Source organism: Passer domesticus, chromosome 19, assembly GCF_036417665.1.
Source record: "Passer domesticus isolate bPasDom1 chromosome 19, bPasDom1.hap1, whole genome shotgun sequence".
Taxonomy (NCBI): Eukaryota; Metazoa; Chordata; class Aves; order Passeriformes; family Passeridae; genus Passer; species Passer domesticus.
This window is the reverse complement of record NC_087492.1, coordinates 2,394,305-2,414,493: the sequence shown is the minus strand read 5'-3', so window position 1 is coordinate 2,414,493 and position 20,189 is coordinate 2,394,305. Positions and strand designations below refer to the sequence as shown.

The following is a 20,189-nucleotide window of genomic DNA, read 5'->3' as shown; positions in this document are numbered from 1 at the left end:
ATCTTTTCTTGAGAATTTGGATAAAGGTTTTCTCCTGCCATCTTTGCAGTTGTGAATATAAATTTTACTTCTTTCAAATATGAGAGAAATACAGTGGAATTGAGGGATTAAGGACTTTTTGTGAGGAACCTTGCCCCTCTGGCAAGAACACTTCCTAGGGCTGTGTTGGTGAGAAATACCATGGGTGGGATGAGAGGAGAAAATCAGGTTGGGTGACCCTTGGAGTCAAAGGCTGGCTGGTTTATGAATGTAAAAGTGAAATTGAGCTCTACCCAGTGTTCTCTCTGCCCTTGGCATGCCTGGCAGTGCCAGGAGCTCAGCAGGGAGGGCTGAGTGGGCCCAGGCAGCCCCAGCTGCACAGGAGCAGCAGTGAAATGTGGCAGTTAATGGTGTTACAGTCCCTGGCAGACCCCAAATGGATGGACTCAGAGCTGTAATGTGTTTGAATCTGTGCTTTCCCAGCATTATCTCCACATCACATCCAAGAACTGAGGCTGCAGTGGCAGGCTGGCATGGCAAGATGGACACTCATTGCTCAGTCACAGGATTAGGACCTTTCTAGAAAAGGAGATTACAGACAGGATGCTGCCAGGAAATGACAGAGCTGGGAGGGAAGGGGACAGACAGGAGGACAGACACAATTAGCAGAGATGATTTATTCTGCAGTTACAGCTGTTTGTGGGGGAAACTGTTCCTACTGCTCATCACTTGCTCTCTCTGTGCTTGCTTGCTAATGGTGTCACATCAGTAGTAAAGCAAGAGTAATTCCCTGAGCAGAGGCTGGGACAAAACAGGGAAAATGTGAAATAACAGCATTTGTCCCCTCTTGTGAGGAACACATCCAAACTCTTCATCTCAGAGAATGAGTTCAGATCTTTAATGCTGAGGACATGAAAAATGCAAAGGGCCTTGTAACCAGTTCCCTATAAATTCTCAAATGTGACAACAATTGGTTGTCATTAGTTCTGCTTCACTGTAGCACTTAGACTGTGCATTTGGCCATGGGACAGATTATTTTGGTAACACTCACCCATTCAAGGTGCTGGGATCTTGGCTGCAGTGCTCTGGAACAAGTGGGCTGCACTGGAGGGATGCTGTGGCTTTTGGAGGAACGAAGCAGGGCAAGTGCAGCTTCCAGATGGAGCAGTTTGTGTAGCCTGCAGCAAAATGTGCAAAAGTCTTCAGCAGGGAGTGGAGGGAAGTGCAGACACAGGGAGAGCACAGCCCTTCCTGCAGAGTCTGTGAGCTGAAATCTCATCTGTGAGCTGCTCAGAGGCAGTAGCACACCAAAGATCACTGAGCAGCCAAAGGGTGAAATAAAGGATTTCATTCTGTCCGTTGACCCAGAGCTCCCTGGCTCACCCTGGAATTGTTTGCCTTGCCCCTCTCTCAAGGGCAGCACTGTGCAGCTCAAGGAGAAACTTCTTTGCTCCTTGACTTGATGAAGTTCAATGTAGAATTGATGCATTTGCTAAGGGACCCCAACCCAGCTGAGTTCAGGTTCTGTGCTAGTTTTAAACTCTGATTTCTGTAAAGCAGCATTTTTCACTATTTGCATTAAAAATGGGACGAGTTTATTTGAACGTGTTCTGACTTGGAGTGAAATGTGCCCAGTTCAGAATTTGGGAGGTGTAACAAAGCTGAGGGGCTCTTCAAGAACAGAGGCTGGTAAATCCTACATCAATATTCCCTCCCCCAACTTCTCTATGTGAATTTTCAAGTATTGAAATGTTCTGGAAATTCAAGATATAAAGCCTTGTTTCAAATTAATTTGGAATTTGTTTCTGATCTCACTTAGTAATCAGAAAAACAGATAACTTCCATTTTTTTGGGATGACATGCCTCTACTTTGAGGAATACCATAAGATGCTCTTTAATGGTCACTGTCATAGATGTAGGGAGTTTTGCTGTGACAACTCAAAAATCTTCATTATTAACAAAATAAGTGCCCCCACTGTTTCCCAAGTGCTGCCCAGTGAGGTTCTGTGCATGGTAGGAAAACTTGCATTTACAAATACAAAAACTGGATAATGTAACTTCACTAAAAGAAATGGTTTTGTGTGCTTTATTTGAGCAGTTCAGGTGGTTGACATGGATTTTTTTCTGTTGGTTTTCAGATGCTGGACAAGTTAAAGGATCGTTGGATGCACACTGGCCTGTGGAGGAAGCTGGAGGATGTTAAAACAGTCATTGCAGAGCCCCAGGGGGGGGCCAAGAGTGACTTTGATGAGCTGCTGAAGATCTACTATGATGCAATCAAATGTAAAGGAGAAAAAGGTACATTTTTCATTCCAAATAGTTGATGCAGACTCTTCAAGTAAAATTCAAGGTCTAACATTCTACATTTTGTTGTAGATACACATTGTTCTTGCATAATTAATTCTCCCTGCATTACATAGTGTAAAATTGTTTTGCTATTTGCTGGTCAAAATCAGAATTTTATTGATCCACGTGGAGTTAATCTCATCCCTCTGTTTTTACAGTCACTCACCCTCTCAGCCAGTGAATTATCCCATATTTCAGAGGTTTTGGTGCAGGTTTCTCCTGATGCCCAGCTTCTCCTGGCATGCTCAGTGTTGCTGTGTTTGCAGATGGGGCTCTGCTGGTGGCTGTGTGCAGAGGGAAGGTCAGTGAGGGGCTGGATTTCTGTGACGAGAACGCCAGGGCAGTGGTGACCATCGGGATCCCCTTCCCAAACGTCAGGGACCTGCAGGTAGGACACCCCTCCAGGGCTGGCTGCATTATTGTGTCATCTTCAGAACACGAAATGTGCACAAAATGGACTTGTGTGTCATCTTCAAAACACGAAATGTGCACAAAATGGACTTTTGTGTCATCTTCAAAACACTAAATACGCAAAAAATGGATTTTTGTGTCATCTTCAAAACACTAAAAGTGCACAAAATGGACTTTTGTGTCATCTTCAAAACACTAAATATGCAAAAAATGGATTTTTGTGTTATCTTCAAAACACTAAATGTGCACAAAATGGACTTTTGTGTCATCTTCAAAACACTAAATATGCAAAAAATGGATTTTTGTGTTATCTTCAAAACACTAAATGTGCACAAAATGGACTTTTGTGTCATCTTCAAAACACTAAATATGCAAAAAATGATTTTTGTGTCATCTTCAAAACACTATGCACAAAACAGATTTTTATGACATTTTTAAAACACAAAATATGCACAAAATAGATTTTTATGTCAGCTTTAAAACTAATTAAGCACAAAATGCCTTTTCTCTCTGTTTACCTTTGAACTTCTCTCCATGTCATTTGAATTCTTTGAGTGACCTTGCACAGGTAAGAGGTGGAGCACTGCTTTAAATAATGCAAGTTATTGCAGAAAATAAAAACTTTTAATACTGCTTTTTTAAATACAAATACTGCTTTAAATAAGGCAGATTATTGCAGAAAACAGGTGGGAAGATAAGGATTGTTAAATTATGTTATTATTTTACAATATAACTGTGTATGTGCCACTGCTTGCACCATCTCACCTCTCTAATCCCATTGCCCTCTTCAGTGTAATTATTTGTCCCACTTCAGCACAGAGTGGAACTGGAAACTTTTTCCAAGCTTGTGCTGCTTTATTAGCTTGCAGTTTTGACCATGAATTTATGACACAACATAAACTCTTCCTGGATACTGAGGACAGCACTATTTGGAATATTCAAGCTTCGTGTAACTTCAGGCAAAAACTTGTAAGGCCCTTGTAAAAATAGCATTTGGAAATGGCTGCAGTGAAATAAATCTGGAAGTATTTGTGTTTTTCAGGAGGTGGTGAAAGCAGCATCCTGTTGCACTGCTGTGTAATTGCCCACCTCAACACTTCCTTCCTTCTGACTTGAGCAGGGCTTGTCTGACAGGGATGATGTTCCATTAGAGCAGAGCTGAAAGGAAAAGAAAGCCAATAAATATAGAAAAGTGTTTTTCTAGGCTTTCTGCTTACTGAAAAAAAGGTTTATTATTGGGTGGTTTGTAGTGCCACTTCTTTCCAGGGGTCTGTGCCACTGAGGTGCTGCCAGGCACTGGCACTGCCCTGTCCTGTGTGCTCCTTTGAGAGCTTTGGGGGCCAAGAAACAAAGTGAAGGATCACAGAATAAATAAATACCAGGAGCAGCTGGGTTCTGGTTCTCACTAATGCCAAATCAAACAAGAAAATCATAGGTTTGCACTTGAAAGGCCAAACAGGCTCAGCTTTGGTTTGAGAGATGTGTTCTGAGCTTAAGTGAACAAGCAAAGGCTTCTTTGTTGTCTGCAGCATGTGCCCCATTCCAGCCTTGCTGGGAAAAACCACATCCTACAAGGGCCAGGGAGGCTGTGGTAGTGCAGCTCTCCAGTGTCTGCAGAATTCCTTGGAGCACTTACTCTGCCACAACATTCTTTGTCCTCCTGAAATATAATGCACTCCACTGTAGTGTAAAAATTCACATTTCAAGAGAGCTCAGGCTCCTTTCTGGAGTTAGAAATGCTGGTTTTTAGGGGCATGTGCTGACAAGGTATTTAGGAAATCCTTTGTTGTATGGCTGGAACTTCATTAATGCCAAATGATTTCAATGGGTTTGGGTTCTAAGTGATACAAAAATAGGTTGAAAATAATGTGTTATGGGTGCATTATCTTCACAGTGGATTATGGTTTGATTTTACCTTGAGGTCAACCAAATATTTCAAACAACAGGATCACAGGCACTACAGCCCATTTCTGATAACTATATTTTAGAAATCAGAGTTCTGTTGAACTATTTTTTAAAATTAGACTGAAGAAAACCTCTAAATTTTTCAGTAGGGCTAGAAACAGAAGCTGCCAAACTGCAAACAGCCCAAGGTCTGAGTGTGTGTTCAGAGCTGGGAATGCCCAAAGCTCTGCAGTGATCAATTCTGGATGAGAGAAGGGCAGGCCCCAGTCTCTCAGCATGAATCTGCACAGCTCCTTGCAGGATGCCTGAGGAAATGGCTTTTATTTTAATTGTCTTTAGATTGGCCAGGGTTTTGTTTTGCTCACGGCTTTAGGGTTATCAGATCCCAAAAAATTCTGGATTAATGCTCATTTTTTTACCAGCTGAGTTGCAAGAAGGAGGAAGTGAAGGATGGTCACTTTGAAGAAGGTTTATTAATAATTTCTTCCAAATAGAAAAGAAATTTGGAAGATTAAACATCTTTTTCAGCTTAGGAAAGGAATTGAAATTCCCAAATCAAACAGTTACATTTAGAGAATAGTTCCACACCATTTGGTTGGTGTTTCTTTGGATTTTGTAGCAGAAAACTGGGTAAGGCCTGGAACTTCTGGGGAGGACCTTGAGTTTTCAGCAGACATAAAATTCACACCCCAGTGGCACAGGCCAGGCTGGGCTTGGACAGAAAATGGTGCATCTGTGGCTCTCACACAGCAGTAGGTGCTCAGAGAGGTACCAGAGGAGCAAACTGATAAGATGATTGATAATGACAATCCTTTAAAAATAGGAAATGCAAGTGATTAACAATTCCCTTGGAATAGCCATGAATTACATGCTTCTGGGATTGGTTTAAATCACTAAAAAGTGCTGGGCTTCTACCTGAAAAAACACTTGAATGTCTGCTTTTTGGGTTAATAAAAGTCCTCTTAAGCCTCAATTCCAGAACCCCTTACTCCTGCCCAGAGCTTGGACTTGTGTGAGGAATCCCTTTAATGCTCAGGGCTGTGGGACTGGACCTGTGGAGAGCAATATTTTACCTTGGCAGCTTGATGTTGGCTCATCTCCACTAACAGGACTTGTCTGTGATCAACCTGCTTTCTAAATATGTTTTATGATTTGTAACTTGATTGAGCTGGAGTATTAGAGAACATAAATAATGTGACAGCAAGAGATGGATAATCCCACAGAAGTGTTATCTGATGCTAACATACTGCTAATTAACTTCCCTCAGATATTTTGAAGTGTAGCATTTTGGGTCCAGACATCAATCTTGGGCAAGAGACTCATTGTCAAGTGTGATGAATAATATCCAAATTTAGTTTTTCCATATGTTTGTGCTAAGTATATGCCCCAAATCCTGGTATTAAGTGGCAAACATTTGAATTCCTTAAGTAGCTCTGTGCTTTTCTAAGTTACAGTTATTTCTGTGGAGGTTTTAAAGATAATAATTTAGTTTCACTTCAGCATTTTTAAGCATATTGTATCTTAGGTTCACTGCTTTTCACAAAGAGAAGAGTCTAAAACACTTTGTCAGGGTTAGGGAGAAAGAAATGATTCAGGCTCACAAGTAGGACCTGATTATAAACAAAACTGATTGAAGAAAGAGGCCAACCCCTAATTCTGTGTTATTGCAAAGGGTCTCGTATTGCTGAAGAATCAGGTTGCTAAAACAAAATAATATAAAAGAAAATGTTCAAGGATTGCTCAAAGCTCTGGTGCTCTCAATGGTAGAGTTTGGCTGGAGTAAAGCAGGAAAATTTATTTCAGAGCCAAAAATGACTTCTTTGGCTGTGACCAGGATTTCCTCTGCCTACCTCTGGGACCTGAAAGTAGAGGTAGGAAAATCTGATTTTGGAGCCAAGTGTGACTTGTTTAGTTCAAGGCACAATTTACTGCTCTTCCCTGGGGAGCTGAGAGAAAGAGCTCGCTGGAAATGTTGGAGTGGGCAGCTCTGGGGTGCAGAGTCCCTGCCCTGAGAGCTCTCCTGCCCCTCCACCTCTCCAGGGGCTTTTGATCCTGCTGCAGGAGACTGAATTCAGCATGGAACAGCCAGCAGAACTTGGCCAAAACACACAGAAAATGCAGAAAGTCCAAGCCTTTCACATCAGCAGAGGCAGATAACTCCCTGAGGCTGGGAGCTGGGAGCAGTGGCATTGCTGGAGTTTGCCTTTTTTGGGAATTATTTCCCCTGGCTGCCATGGGGGAACATCTCCTTTATTCTTTCCAGTACTTCCTTTATTCTTTCACTTCTAACACCAAGGAAATCATCACTTCAATTACAATTTTCTGGGCTTTATGTAACTTAATGATAGAAAAATTTCGCAGCTCTTTGGCTGAAGTTTCCACTTCTAGCTCAACAAATTGGGATATTTCTATCATTTCAGAATAATGATGTGTTTCAATATTGAATTTCTAGTCCTTGTGGCAGTTTTTAAGCCTAATTTGTTATGTGTCCCTTGAAAGGAAAAAGAATCTTATGCTGTGTGATTGCTGAAAACATTTATTTCTTATTTACTGTATTCTAGGAAAAGCAAGATTTCTAAGCAAATTATTGTTATTTTAACATTGAATTTAAATTATTATTATTATTTTAACATTTAATTTAAATTATTATTATTATGCTTAACCATCCCTTGCACTGTATGATTGTGCCATTTTTCCTGTCTCAGTAACTAGTTTTGATTATATCCCCATTCACATTGCACTGCTCAATCCCAAAATATTTCCATGTCCCCTGTGAGACAGAGCAAGTCTGAGATCTGGATTGCTTCCTTTTTTTATTCAGTGTTATTCAAGGAAGGCAGTTTTGATAAGTGCATATAGAAGTTTTCAGGCAGAAAAGGTCACCTGAGCAGTTTGTGTGCAACAGCACCCTGATGATAATTGAGCAGTACAAATATTGATCATGTCTCTCTGGCAGTTTGGGGGGTTCTTGCTGTTTTATGAGGAAATATGGTATTTATATGTGAAAATAGAAGTGTTCTATTTGTGTCTAGTGGCTTTATTTAGTTCTATGAACTCATTAGAATGACGTTAATAAATTATTGTAATTGAGAGTATCTAGTAAAATTCAGCTAATAAGCATTTGCTTATTCCACATTATTTCTATATTAACGCTGCACTTGGAATGCTGGGAACATTCAAAGACAAAATCCTGCCCAAGACCTTTTTCCTGCGGGCTGCTAAATGGGAATATTGTGCTCAGCCATGGCTGGGAGTGGCCCTGTGAGGGTGAGGATGTTTGAGGCTGGTTCTGTGACTCACCCAGCTCCTTACACGTGCATTATCTGTGTTAAACCTCCCAGCCTTGCTCCTGCTTTTGAGCTGAGTGAAATGCTGCACTGTTCAGTGCTGTTCTAGTGAAGAATTTTCAGATGTAAAAGAGAAATGGGTTTTCATGTCTTTAATTTCCCTGCACTCACAAACTTTTATGGCTCCTTGGCATTCGTCAGGAGGAAAGTAGATGGCAAGTGTGTTCCTGAAAAATTCTAATTATTGCTATTTCAGGTGGAAGAGAGGCTCTAAGTGGGCACACGAGGTTTTTAGGATGGGAGATTTGCTTCAAAACCATTTTTATGTCTTTTTTGGGATGGAGGAGAGCAGTGGCCACCTGGTATTTTCTCTGCTTGTTTGCTTTTAAGACGTGGGGAATTAGTAGATGTTAAACATGAATGTAACTTAAAAAAATTTTTTTGGATGATGTCTTTGTTTTCATTACTATTTTTCCTCTCATAAAACCAGAGAAACAAGTTAGTGGAATGGCAGAAAATGTTTTTATCCATTTTCTGGTTTTCCTTTCCATGGAGGAGAGAGCTGGGGAGGGAAGGGCAGGACTGACCCCGGTGTGGATGTGCCACCTCCACCTGTCCATGCAGGACACAGGCCCAGCTTTGTTGGCCTTCTCCAGCTCTTTTCTCTTCCTTTAACCTGCCAGAGCAAATAGGAGGCAGCTGGAGATGTTACCCCATTCACCTTCATGTCGTGGTACTGGCACTGATCAATCACATTAAAGTATCCTGATTTTTCTTTAGAAATAATTAGTCCATCATAGATTGATATTTTTATACCTTGCTGTTCAACACTGTTTGTGTATTCTGAATAAACCTGGCTCAGCCTGGTGTGTTGCTACAAGGCTGCAGGTTTGTGTGTGAATTTGCAGGTTATTTTGGGGGTCAAAACCAAGCTGTAGTTTTTGAGTTCCTCATCTCAGCTTTGTGCTGTGAACCAACTCATAGAATGCATGGTCAGCACAGTATAAATCAGTTTATATCCTGAATAAGTCTGAGTTCTTCACATGAAGGAATATCACCACAGGTAACTTATTTTAAAATCTAATGTAACAAATGTCATTTAATATTGTTGTCATTGGAGAAAAACCTCTATTGCTAATTCTGTTTGAAAAATACACTTGAGCTGTAGCACAAACTGCCTCCAAGTATCTTTCCAATCCTTTAAAAAAAAAAAAATTGTTCATGGCATTTCTCTTTTTTCGCTGCTGTTTCCCAGTTAATGTTGCAGAGTGAAAGATGTCAGAGTAATTAAGCATTGAAAGCAGGAGGGGTTGCAGGTGGGACGTGGGGAGCTCGCAGTGAGCGTGGCTGTGCCCGTGACCTCCCAGACAGATCAAAGCCTAATCTGGGTGACAGCTACAGGATGGCAGAGCTTGCCAGGGGCCTTGTGCAGCTCTTTGTCTGCAAATCCTGCCCCAGAGCTGGGAGGATGTTTTTAAGGATGAACAGGTAAAAGTAAAAGGCTGTCTTGTGACATTTTCACTAATCCCTTCTAGCCTGTGCTTTCCTGCACGTTGTGGATATTTGCTAGCAGGAGGCACTGGCTTTTTCACATATGTAACATGTCAGCTTGAATCTGGCTGGAATTGATGGGGGGAATGCAGCAGGTCCACAATGAAATAGATTCTGATTGCATTAAAATGACAGGCCCTGGCCTTTTACCTGCACAGCCTCCCCCTGCAAGCTGAGCCCACGTCTCTGCTGAGGCAGGAGAGGGAGAAAACAGAAGGCTTCTTTCCTGGGAACTCTTTTAAAATTAATAGAAGGAAGTTTTAGAGATGTGTTACACCCTTAGAGCAAGGGATTGGGGTTAAAACCCCCCAAACTCATGGGGTTTCATATTAAAAAATGGGGTTAATTTAACCTCATTTTATATTTTTTATATCATTTGAGCAATGAAATGTCATTGGTGGTGTGCATACAAGCAGGAAACTTGATAACACTGTATGTATTAGAAGAATGTGGAAGCAATGTATTTTATTTAGATGATCTGACTGGTTTGCATTTTATTGCTACTTCGGTGAGTTTATGCAGGTATTTAAAAATAATGTAAAAATAATTTAAAATTTCAGCATAAGACACAGGAGCAGTTATTCCAACAATGTTTGCACAGTCTGCTGGCAAAGTGAGGGGATGCTAAACCTCCTTTTGTTCCAAATGGCCATAAGCTTACTGAAAACACAATTCTTCCAAAAAATAAATTGTTATCAAACTGACCAGGACTAAAAGACAAGTGCAAACGACACACAGGAGAATATTGTCAATGGTTATGTTTTAAAGGCTGCAGTGAACTTTTCCATCATCATTCCTCATTTCCAGAGGTGAGCAGTACCCTTTTCTTTCTCCAGGTAGTAGTTCAGTTTGTAGAAATGCACAGATAAAGCCAAGTTCCTTTTTAAGGAATGGTTTAGTGTTCACAGACCATTCAGAAGAAATCATCTTCTCTTTGGAAAATTAAAAAGGAAACCTCACATGCCAGTCAGTAAATTCTGAGTGACTGGAACAAATATTAAATCTGTGAAATCAAACTGAATTTACTTTCTGGCTGTAAAGATTGAATTTGTAAATTTGACAGGCAATTTAAAGGGCATAAGTACATAAAATAAAATTTCTTATCCAAATGCAACTTGAAAGTTACCTGTCAGAAGAGGTTAGAAGTCTGCTGTTTTCTCTCCTGAAGCGTGTCCTTTCACTTGTCAGTTTAGAAAGGTTAATACTCTACAAAAGAGCAACAGAAAGACCCTTTTTGGTGTAGTTTTATGCTTGTTTAAAAAAATAATAATTCAATTCCCCTGGCTGAATAATAGTAACTATAATAATAAAACCTTTTGATAGAAATAATGTTGTAATTGTTCCAATTCAGACCAGGCATCGTGTGTGGTTATCCTGACTGGGGAGGGGATTTCTTGGGCAGTTCATTGCAGATTCTGAAGCATCAGGGATGTGTTTTTAAAAAAGAAAACATGTTTTTCCCTGCCTGATCTCCCCGTGCTCTGCAGTGAAACATTTCCAGACCTCAGGAGCTGATGCCAAGCTGGGAATTTTGCTTGGTGTCTCTGACTCCTGCTCCTTGTCACTGACTCCTGCCCCTCTGTCCCCAAAGCTCTTTTGCAGCTTCTGTCAAGGAGGAAAAGTTGGATTTGCTGAGCCCTCACTGGGGAAAAGCAGGGGCTGGTCCCAGCTGGGGATGAGGAGTGGCTCTGGTGACAAAGGGACAGCTCCAGTGGGGCATTTCCCTTTGGAAGAGCCCATAAATCTGGGGTTTGGAGCCCATCTGCCTGTACCTGGGTTGGGGTTTTTCACCTGTCTGAACAGTTTATGCTTCTCTCACTGGCACAGAGCTTTGGGTGAGTGTGTGGTGCTCATGTCAATACATTGAAATTATTGGAACAGATCACAGCTAAGGGCAATTTCAGAAGCCAGAACTGGTTAGTGTACAAAATATAGAGTTGAAACACTGAAGCACAATTTATATATTCTCTTCTTTAATCAATGTTTGCTTGTTTTCCCCTTTTAGAATATCTCCTTTTCAACAGCATTAATAAACCAAATATTTTATGGTTTCCTTCTTAGGTTGAATTAAAGAGGAAGTACAATGACCAGCACAAAAGTACAAGAGGCCTTTTATCAGGGAGCCAGTGGTATGAAATTCAAGCTTACAGAGCTCTCAACCAAGCCCTGGGAAGGTGAGATAAACATAACTAAAACTATAGGAATTTGTAGAAGGTTTTTTTAGGGAGATCTTTAAGGATTTATTCCCCACTTTTAGCACAGAGGGGTAAGTGAGGCCAAACCTCTCATGTTGCACATTTTGTCTCTTGAGCTGCTCTGTGCTGACAATTCTCTGCTTTTCAGCCTGTTGTGCGTTGTCATAATTCAGAGATTTTGTTTTACATTCAGAACCCACTTCAATTTAGTTAAAGTTTTATTGCTCATTGTCCAGATATACAGGAAAAAAAAGCACAGAGACAAATAATTCTTGAGCTTTAAAGCAAATGAAGATGCTTAGGACTTTTCCAGTGCACTAATTGTTCACACTCTCAGTGGGCTCAGAACAGTTGTTTGATATTTAGCCTACAAGTACTTTTGAAAGGGAGAAATAGCAGTGGGGTTTTTCAGACCTTTGCAAAAGGTCAATTCAATTATTGTGCTCACTGATCTCTTCCCAGATTTAGAAGAAGTGGTATAGCTTCCATTTCTTAGATGGAAACGTTCCCCCAAATGTTATTAACAAGGTAGAATTAATTCATCCTCCTTCAACAGAATTTATCATATAAATAAAGATTAGAGCTGTCATCCCTGTCTATTGTAGGTGCTGTGCATCTGTCATGGATGCAGAGCCACAGAAACATCAGCTGGAAAACTTCAATTAGTCCTAATGCAAATGTGATGACATAAATGAAGGCTTGGAGAGAAAATTGAGAGAAATTGTAACATTAGGAAATCTCATGGTGGATTCTTGTTGCTACAAGCCTGATTTCTTAAATTCCTCTTTGGAATCAAAGAGCATTCATTCAGACAGGTTGAGAAAGCTCTCAGTTGTGGAATACCAGCAGTGAAATAAATCAGCTTGAACTTAAATCAGGTTTTAGTGACAATTACTTATTGTTTAATTTATTATTTGGGTGGTCTAAAATGGAGAAAATAGGCTTCCATTCTGACATAGAGGTACAAATTCCTTATCAAACCACGAGCCAAAGCCCTTGCTAACCTGAGCTGTGGGGAAGGATTTGGATAAAACCAGAACATTCCACCAAGCTGGCAGGGAGCTCTGTAATATTTACCCTGCCCAGTTAAGAGTGAAAATGAATTATGTTTGATTGGCTGTTGAATATTTGTGTGCTTTATTTTTAATTTAGCTGTTTTCATGCACATTCAGCAGCTGAAGGAAAATGAAGCTTCCATGACATCCACAAGGATTTTGGTGCATCCAGTAGAAGAGCACCTCCTGTATAATTTTGCTTATTCCAACTGACTCAGAGCAATTTCTGTTTCCCAATTCCCACAGATTTTTGCTGTGTGCCCTCTAATGACATAAATACTCTTTTTCCCCCTCACTTTTAGGTGTATAAGGCACAGGAATGACTGGGGGGCTCTTATTTTAGTTGACGACCGCTTCAGGAAGAACCCCAATAAATACATAACTGGTAAGAGGTAAAAATCTTCTGGGGAAACTCCTAATGTTGAAAAATACTGAAAACTCTGAGTTACAGAAATGTACAAATACAGGTGGGTAGGAAGGGTCAGAATGTGCCCCAACCATGGAACAGAAATTTTACTGCTGAATATTCAATATACAACACGGGGTTTCTGTTTGTAGTTTTATACTGGTGGAAATAAATGCAGGTGAAATAAAACAGATCCTGTACACAACCTTAAAAAATGAAATTAAAATAGAAACTGCTTAGGAATGTGTTTTCAGCTTTGTTCCTGCCCTTTTTGCTGGGCAGAGCTGAGCTCACCAGCCCATGCTGGCCTTAGTCAGCAGGTGGAGCTCAGCTGCTGCAGTTGAGTCCAGCTCCTTCTCTGATCTACTAAAAATCCATCAAAATTATTGAAGGTAGCACTAGAAATTCATATAGGAGCACAAATAATCCATATGTTCAAGACTTGGTAAGATTTCTTTCTCTAAAAAGTAAAACTTGACAGAAGAGCACAGTTCTCTGTTGTTGTTGTGGGTTTGATTTTTTTTTTGGTTCTGTTTTTTAATTGATATACAAAGAATATTTAAATGGGTTCAAAAACACTTTATAAAATCGAGGCAATCAGTTTTTACTTGATCCCTGTGTGCTCTAAAAAGCTGTTATGCTCAAGACATCTGATATTTAATATTTTGATTATTTTGACAGGAGCAGGTTATAATAAAACCTGTAGTTGTGGAACAGTTGTGATTCTTTCTGAGTTACTGTTACTTAATCTGACACAAAGTGGTAAAAAGCTTCATTATATTCAAATTTTTTATCAGACCCTGTTAATATGATAATAAATAGCTGCACTCTGTGTAAGTCATTTTTAAATAATTCATGATAACAAGCAGAATGTACAGCCAGGCAACAAAGAAATTTAATGATGTTCATGCAAGGCAGCAGTTTGAACCTAAAAAGAAGACTAAAGGGAAAGGCTTTTAATAGAAAAAGAAGGATAGTTTTAGTTTGCTTATCAGAATACTGCCATTGAATAAATCAAGTCCCAGCCCTGGAAAGGAGGAATTGTTGTAGCTTCATGAGCAAATTCTTGAAACCTTTGGGACTGTACCTGCACAGAAATATTTGCACTCTTAGGGTATCACTGTAACAGGCTCCTGGCCAGGTAATAATTTGCATAGACTCCATGTGTGAAGGTTGATCAGTAATTAGCATAGACTCCATGTATTACAGAAGGTTGATCAGTAATTAGCATGGACTCCATGTGTGAAGGTTGATCAGTAATTAGCATAGACTCCATGTATGAAAGTTGATCAATAATTAGCAGAGACTCCATGTATGAAAGTTGATCAATAATTAGCAGAGACTCCATGTGTGAAGGTTGATCAGTAATTAGCATAGACTCCATGTATTACAGAAGGTTGATCAGTAATTAGCATGGACTCCATGTATGAAAGTTGATCAGTAATTAGCATAGACTCCATGTATGAAGGTTGATCAGTAATTAGACTCCATGTATGAAGGTTGATCAGTAATTAGCATAGACTCCATGTATGAAGGTTGATCTGTAATTAGACTCCATGTATGAAGGTTGATCAATAATTAGCATAGACTTCATGTGTGAAGGTTGATCAATAATTATGAGACCCCATGTATTACAGAAGGTTGATCAATAATTCTTTATTTATTAAGAAAGCCATTGTTCTTTTATAGGCTGTTAGATACACATGGACCTCATTGGTCCTTTACTTCACGCACCATTGATTAATTAACCACTGGCTAATTAAGAAGCCACCCTTAGGTGTACAAATCTCCATACCCTGCACGTTCCCAGCCCCAGGTGAAGCCAAGAACTGCTTCTCATTCTTTCCCTGCCCTTCCCCAGCACGATGCCTGGCACAGTTGTGTTCCTCTCCGTGGCCAGAGAGCTGCCCCACGCTGGGCTGCAGTTTGGGGCTGGGAATGGCTGCTGCAGGTGCTGCTCTTTTGCAGTGAGGTGTTTTTCCCCCAGGACTGTCCAAGTGGATCCGGCAGCAGGTGCAGCACCACGGCAGCTTCGGCAGCGCCCTGCAGTCCCTGCGCGCCTTCGCCCTGCGCAACCAGGCCGGGGGGGAGCCTCCCTCCGAGCCCAGCCCCGAGCTCCCTGCACAGCCCAGGCACCTCTCCCAGGGCTCTCAGCAAGAGGCCAGCACTCCTCTGTCCCCTGGTGTTGGTGCTAAGAGCCAGGAGCAGAACGTGGCCTCGGAAGGGCGTTTTACTGCCGGCGTCGGCTCGGTTCATCCCGCAGCGTGGGATCGGCCAAGTGGCAGCATGGCAGCAGAGAAACTGAGTATGTGCATGTCCACTGGCAATTCCTAATGGGGAGTGGAGTCTTTTTTGGAGGAAACAAATGGTTTTTAAAATTACAGAAGTGCTATCGTGGAAAATGATAATTATTCACAAATGTGGAGGAGCTGTGCTCAGCAGACTGAAATTAATTCTCGTTCCATCTGGTTGTCTTAAAGAGTAATCTTTGATAAGTTTATAGTACAATCAAAAATGTTTTCATTTTAATTTCTTTTTCCATTGAGCACTATGAAGATAATTTAAAATATATTTGAAACACATCAAGATTAGCATTATTGCAAGTTGAGCCCTGGTTCAAGCTACATCTGTTGTTTAGGCATTGCTGTGAGACCCCTTCCATGTGATCTCTAGTTCCAGCTTCACAAGTAAAATCCATGCCTAAATTTTAGGAAAGGTTCTGATTCCATTTCAATCAAGAAAGAGCACAATAATAAAGATTAAAAATTTCAAATCCAGTCATACTCTACCTTTATAGACCTATTAATCTATTCATTTAATTAAGACAGCTCATGTGCAAAGATAGTTATAACATCTGGGCTTTTGTTTGTATTATTGTTTTTAATGAATGCTGTAAAATCACTGTAAACCTTCTAAAACAGTGGTAATTCTGACGTGCTAACATGCTGTAAATCAGAGGCAATTGATTCATGTTTTGTGATTTGTCACAGGTGATCAGAAAGTTGATGTAGAGAGCCATTCTCACCATGTAAAACAGAGAAGAAAACATAAGGACTGCACCCCCAAAATGGCAGCAATTAAAATAAAGAGAGAAGAAATGAATGGTTGGAGCACTGCTGATGTTGTGGAAGAGAATTGCTGCTCTGAGCCCCTGACTTCAACTCCTGTAGGCCAGAACTGCAGGGCCACAGCCAGCAGCAGCCAGCAGCACGTGAATGGGCCCAGTGGCCTTACTGATCATTTCAATCAATGCCAATCATCATTAATTGCAGAACATAAACCAAGTGGACCAGAATCATGCTTGGAAACAGCTCATGTTTCAGTGAAGGGTGCTGAAGGACATCAGCTTCCAGCTGAGCCCTGCAGGGATTTCCCTTCAGCAGGGAGAGCTGAGCCTTCAGCGTTAGGTGAAGATGAGGATGAGGATGAAAGCATTTACTTCACCCCAGAGCTCTATGATGATGCAGAGCCAGAGGAGCAGAGAACTGAGCCCCCAGTTCCAGCCTGTTGTGCCCCTGGGAGTTGGGTGGGATGTGGGAGCTCCACTGTCCCTGCTGATCGTGGTGCCAGCAGCACCTCAGAGACACAGACTGGCACTGAAAACACTGAGGCTGGCAGAGCTCCCCCTGGGATCATGGAAGCTGTGAGGGGCAGGGACAGTGCAGCTGCTGCTCTAGGGGTGGCAGCTCAGGAGATGGACACCCCTAAAAGGAAAATCAGCCTCTCCAGATCCCGAAATAAAGGTGTGTCATCCTCTCTGCTGGGCAATAGTGGCACCTGCTGATGGCTGCTGTGGGAACTGTGCTGGGCAGCCCTCAGAACACCCCAGGGCAGCTGCACCTTCCTTGTCCTCAGGGACAGAACTTCCCTCAGCTCCATTTCTCATTAAATCTTTGGGCTTTTCACTGGGAGAGTCTTGCCATGTGCAGTTTTCTGGAGATAGAATGAAGGTTCTTCTTCCTGGGTTCATGGCTGAAGGACATCATGGCTGGAAATTCTGAACAGAAACCCAAGCAGGGATCTGACCTGCAATTATTGGTTTGTCCATGACAGATTTCATTAATCCACCATTAAATACAGTCAAATAATTGGGGTTTTCCTCAGAAAGCCAAACACCCATACAACTAAATTATGGTTTTCTGCATTTGTCAGATTGTTTTTTTAGTAAAACATGTAGAACAGCATCTTTGCAGATCAAGTCATAGACTGATCCTAAATACCCAAACAGGTTTATACTCCAGTACTTTGGTTCTTTCCAATTTCTTACCTCAAAATCTCCAGCAGGAGCTGTGCACATTTTGATATTTGATGAAGATGAGAAGCTTCTTGAGAGAAAAATTTGAGGTTTCTTTAAGTTTTCCTTTTGTGAGAGGATCTCATTGCTGTTGGTTGGGTTCTGTTTATTCATGTCAAAACCTGTTTTCTTTTGTATGTCCTACAAGCACCTTTTACATGTAACATATAAAATGTAAATTGTACACAAAGGTCTTTGACTCTTGCCCAGTCTATTTTTTTAAAGTATTTTAATGGGTTTTTTTTTTCATGTTCTTCAATGAAAACAGCCAGGATTTTTCTGTAATAAAACATGCTGACTTTCAAGAAGATTCTTCATTACCATCCTACATTCATATGAAGATGCAGGATTTTTACAATCTAAAGATTGGTTCATAGGTGTTGATACTTTTTGTTTGAGAGTAGAAATTAAATTATTTGCTGGTCATTTTCCATAGAAGTTCATCTAAATAAGATTTGGGGTCCATCCCTCCAGAGCTGTGAACATGCTCATATCAATAGGATTTAAATTCTCTATAAAATAAATTCATCTTTATTAAATTGGGCACTGCTTGCAAGGGTGGGAAGGACACTTGAATTTCTTTAACTGGCAGTATTTGGCATAAGGCTTTTGGTTCAATTTTGGCTATATTGATGACCAAGTTTCCTTGGTTTAGGTGTCCTGGATTTCAGTGACAGGTTTGGTTTAGTTAATAGGGCAGAAATTCTAGTACTGAAAACCTCTGACACATCTAAAGAGAAATATTCTTAATTTCTATAGAAATAATGCTGAAGTTCCTGTTGGTACCAGTATTGGAAACCTCTGACACATCTAAAGAGAAATATTCTTAATTTCTACAGAAATAATGCTGAAGTTCCTGTTGGTACCAGTATTGGAAACCTCTGACACATCTAAAGAGAAATATTCCTCATTTCTACAGAAATAATGCTGAAGTTGCTGTTGGTTCCTGGCCTCTAGGGCTGCCCCTGATCCTCAGTTTTCCTAAAGCAAATCTTCTGCCCCAAACCCCTCTGTGCATTTTTGTGTCTGAACAGATCACAGAAATCACTTAAGCTTTGTGACTTGTCTGCTCATCCAGTGGCCCACAGCCTCTTATTTGTCTTTCAGGAGATTTGTCTGTCTTTAAATCCATAACATTCAGGAAAAAAAGAAGAAAATCCATCTCCTTTTCCTTATCTGGAGCAGATTGTTCCTTTCTTGAGCTCTGGTGCCTCTTCCTCTGATCAGAAATCCTTTAAGGCAGGCCTGCTCTGTGTCAAATCACACCCATTTAAACTTTATATCAAATTAACTAAAATTAGTTCTAAAACATGTATTGAAGCATCAGCACTTGTTACTGTTATTTCTGGAAACAATTTCTGTCCTCTAAAAACTCAACAGGTGGATAAATCCCCTTTGTGTTTGCTGGGTTTGGAAGGTAAGGGGTGGTTTCTGGTGTAAATTCATTCTGAATTTGTTTTCTATTTAATAACTGTGCTATTTGATATGTTAGAGGCAATATATTTATGGTAGGTCTCAGAATTAAATGCTGCCCAGCCTGCAGATAGAAGGGAAGTCAATATACTGAATTTCCTAGAATTATTTATTTGGATTTATCACATCTATCAAGGCTAAAATATTGACAATGCTTTTCCTACTTTGATATAATAGCTCAGTATAGTTTCTGTTGCCTAAAATAATAACAAAATCTTGAATTTGTTCAAGGATTGAAAGTTCAGAGGAGATGCAGCAGAAGGAAAGGTGCCCTTGGGCAAAGTGGCTCCTCCCGGGAGAGAAAGGTACCACATGCATGGATGGAATACCTGCTCTGAGTGGCTGCTGAGTGCTAGGCTGCAAGGCAATTAAGAATAATTGATTATATCATTTTTCAGTGAAATAACACAATGAAATGGTTTCCTCCTGATCTGCAGAGCCCTGGTTTACACATTCAATATTACCTTTGTTTCTCATGGAAACACGAAGGCACCAACCATCCCAGGCTCCTTTGCAAAATTCCCAACAAACTGATAGCCTGCAGTGTTACAGAGTATAAAATCCTCATATTTGATATGACAGGGTTTCTATTTAAGTAAGGTTAAACATTTTTAGCATGTTGTATATTGAATTATTAACTAATATCAATGATAACCATTGACTCAGCCTCCTTTGAGTATTTCAAATACTGCATTTCTCTGAAGCAGTTTATTTATTTCCATTTAAATGCTTCAATTTATTTCTATTTCATTCAATTTATTTACATTTAAACGCTTCAATTTATTCAATTTATTTCTATTTAATTCAATTTATTTCCATTTAAATGCTTCAATTTATTCAATTTCTTTCTATTTAATTCCATTTATTTCCATTTAAATGCTTCAATCTGCATAGTTACTGTATGCAAGCAGTGTTTCCATGCATTTGTGCATTGCCTTGTTAGAAGGAAGCACACAAGCAGCCCTGCAGGAAAGGACTTCACTGTGCTGTGTGTGGAGCTGAAATCCTGCCCAAAGCACAGGGTAAGACCAGTTGTTTCTTTGGGAAGGATGGGGTTTCCCATCCACCCTTTTGCTTTCCCAGTTTTGGGTGCTGCAGGGGTATTTTACAATCATTGCTTCATTTCTCCACTGGGTTTGTACCTGGAGAAATGAGAGACCTGCAGAAAGCTGTGAGGGGAGACAAGGGACTTGTGACAAGAACAATTCTTTAAAAGAAGTTCTTTTTTTGGCACTTTTCCTGATTCAGTGGTCCTGCCACACTGCCCTGTCTTGAGCCTAAATCTGA

General features: G+C 40.5%; 1 protein-coding gene across 17 annotated transcripts in view; it reads left to right on the top strand.

The window, feature by feature from the left end:
• BRIP1 (BRCA1 interacting helicase 1) overlaps positions 1-20,189 on the top strand; it is a 105,109-nt gene that overhangs the window by 29,371 nt on the left and 55,549 nt on the right. For 15 of the 17 annotated variants that reach the window (XM_064394228.1, XM_064394230.1, XM_064394229.1 and 12 more), the window contains exons 15-22: positions 2,118-2,277; positions 2,592-2,713; positions 11,541-11,653; positions 13,032-13,114; positions 15,123-15,440; positions 16,126-16,878; positions 19,134-19,207; positions 19,846-19,924. In XM_064394228.1, coding sequence (XP_064250298.1) covers positions 2,118-2,277; positions 2,592-2,713; positions 11,541-11,653; positions 13,032-13,114; positions 15,123-15,440; positions 16,126-16,878; positions 19,134-19,207; positions 19,846-19,924 — 1,702 coding nt within the window. Of the gene's footprint in view, positions 1-2,117; positions 2,278-2,591; positions 2,714-11,540; positions 11,654-13,031; positions 13,115-15,122; positions 15,441-16,125; positions 16,879-19,133; positions 19,208-19,796; positions 19,925-20,189 lie in introns of all 17 variants that reach the window. The other 2 variants (XM_064394232.1, XM_064394231.1) reach the window with 2 other exon arrangements.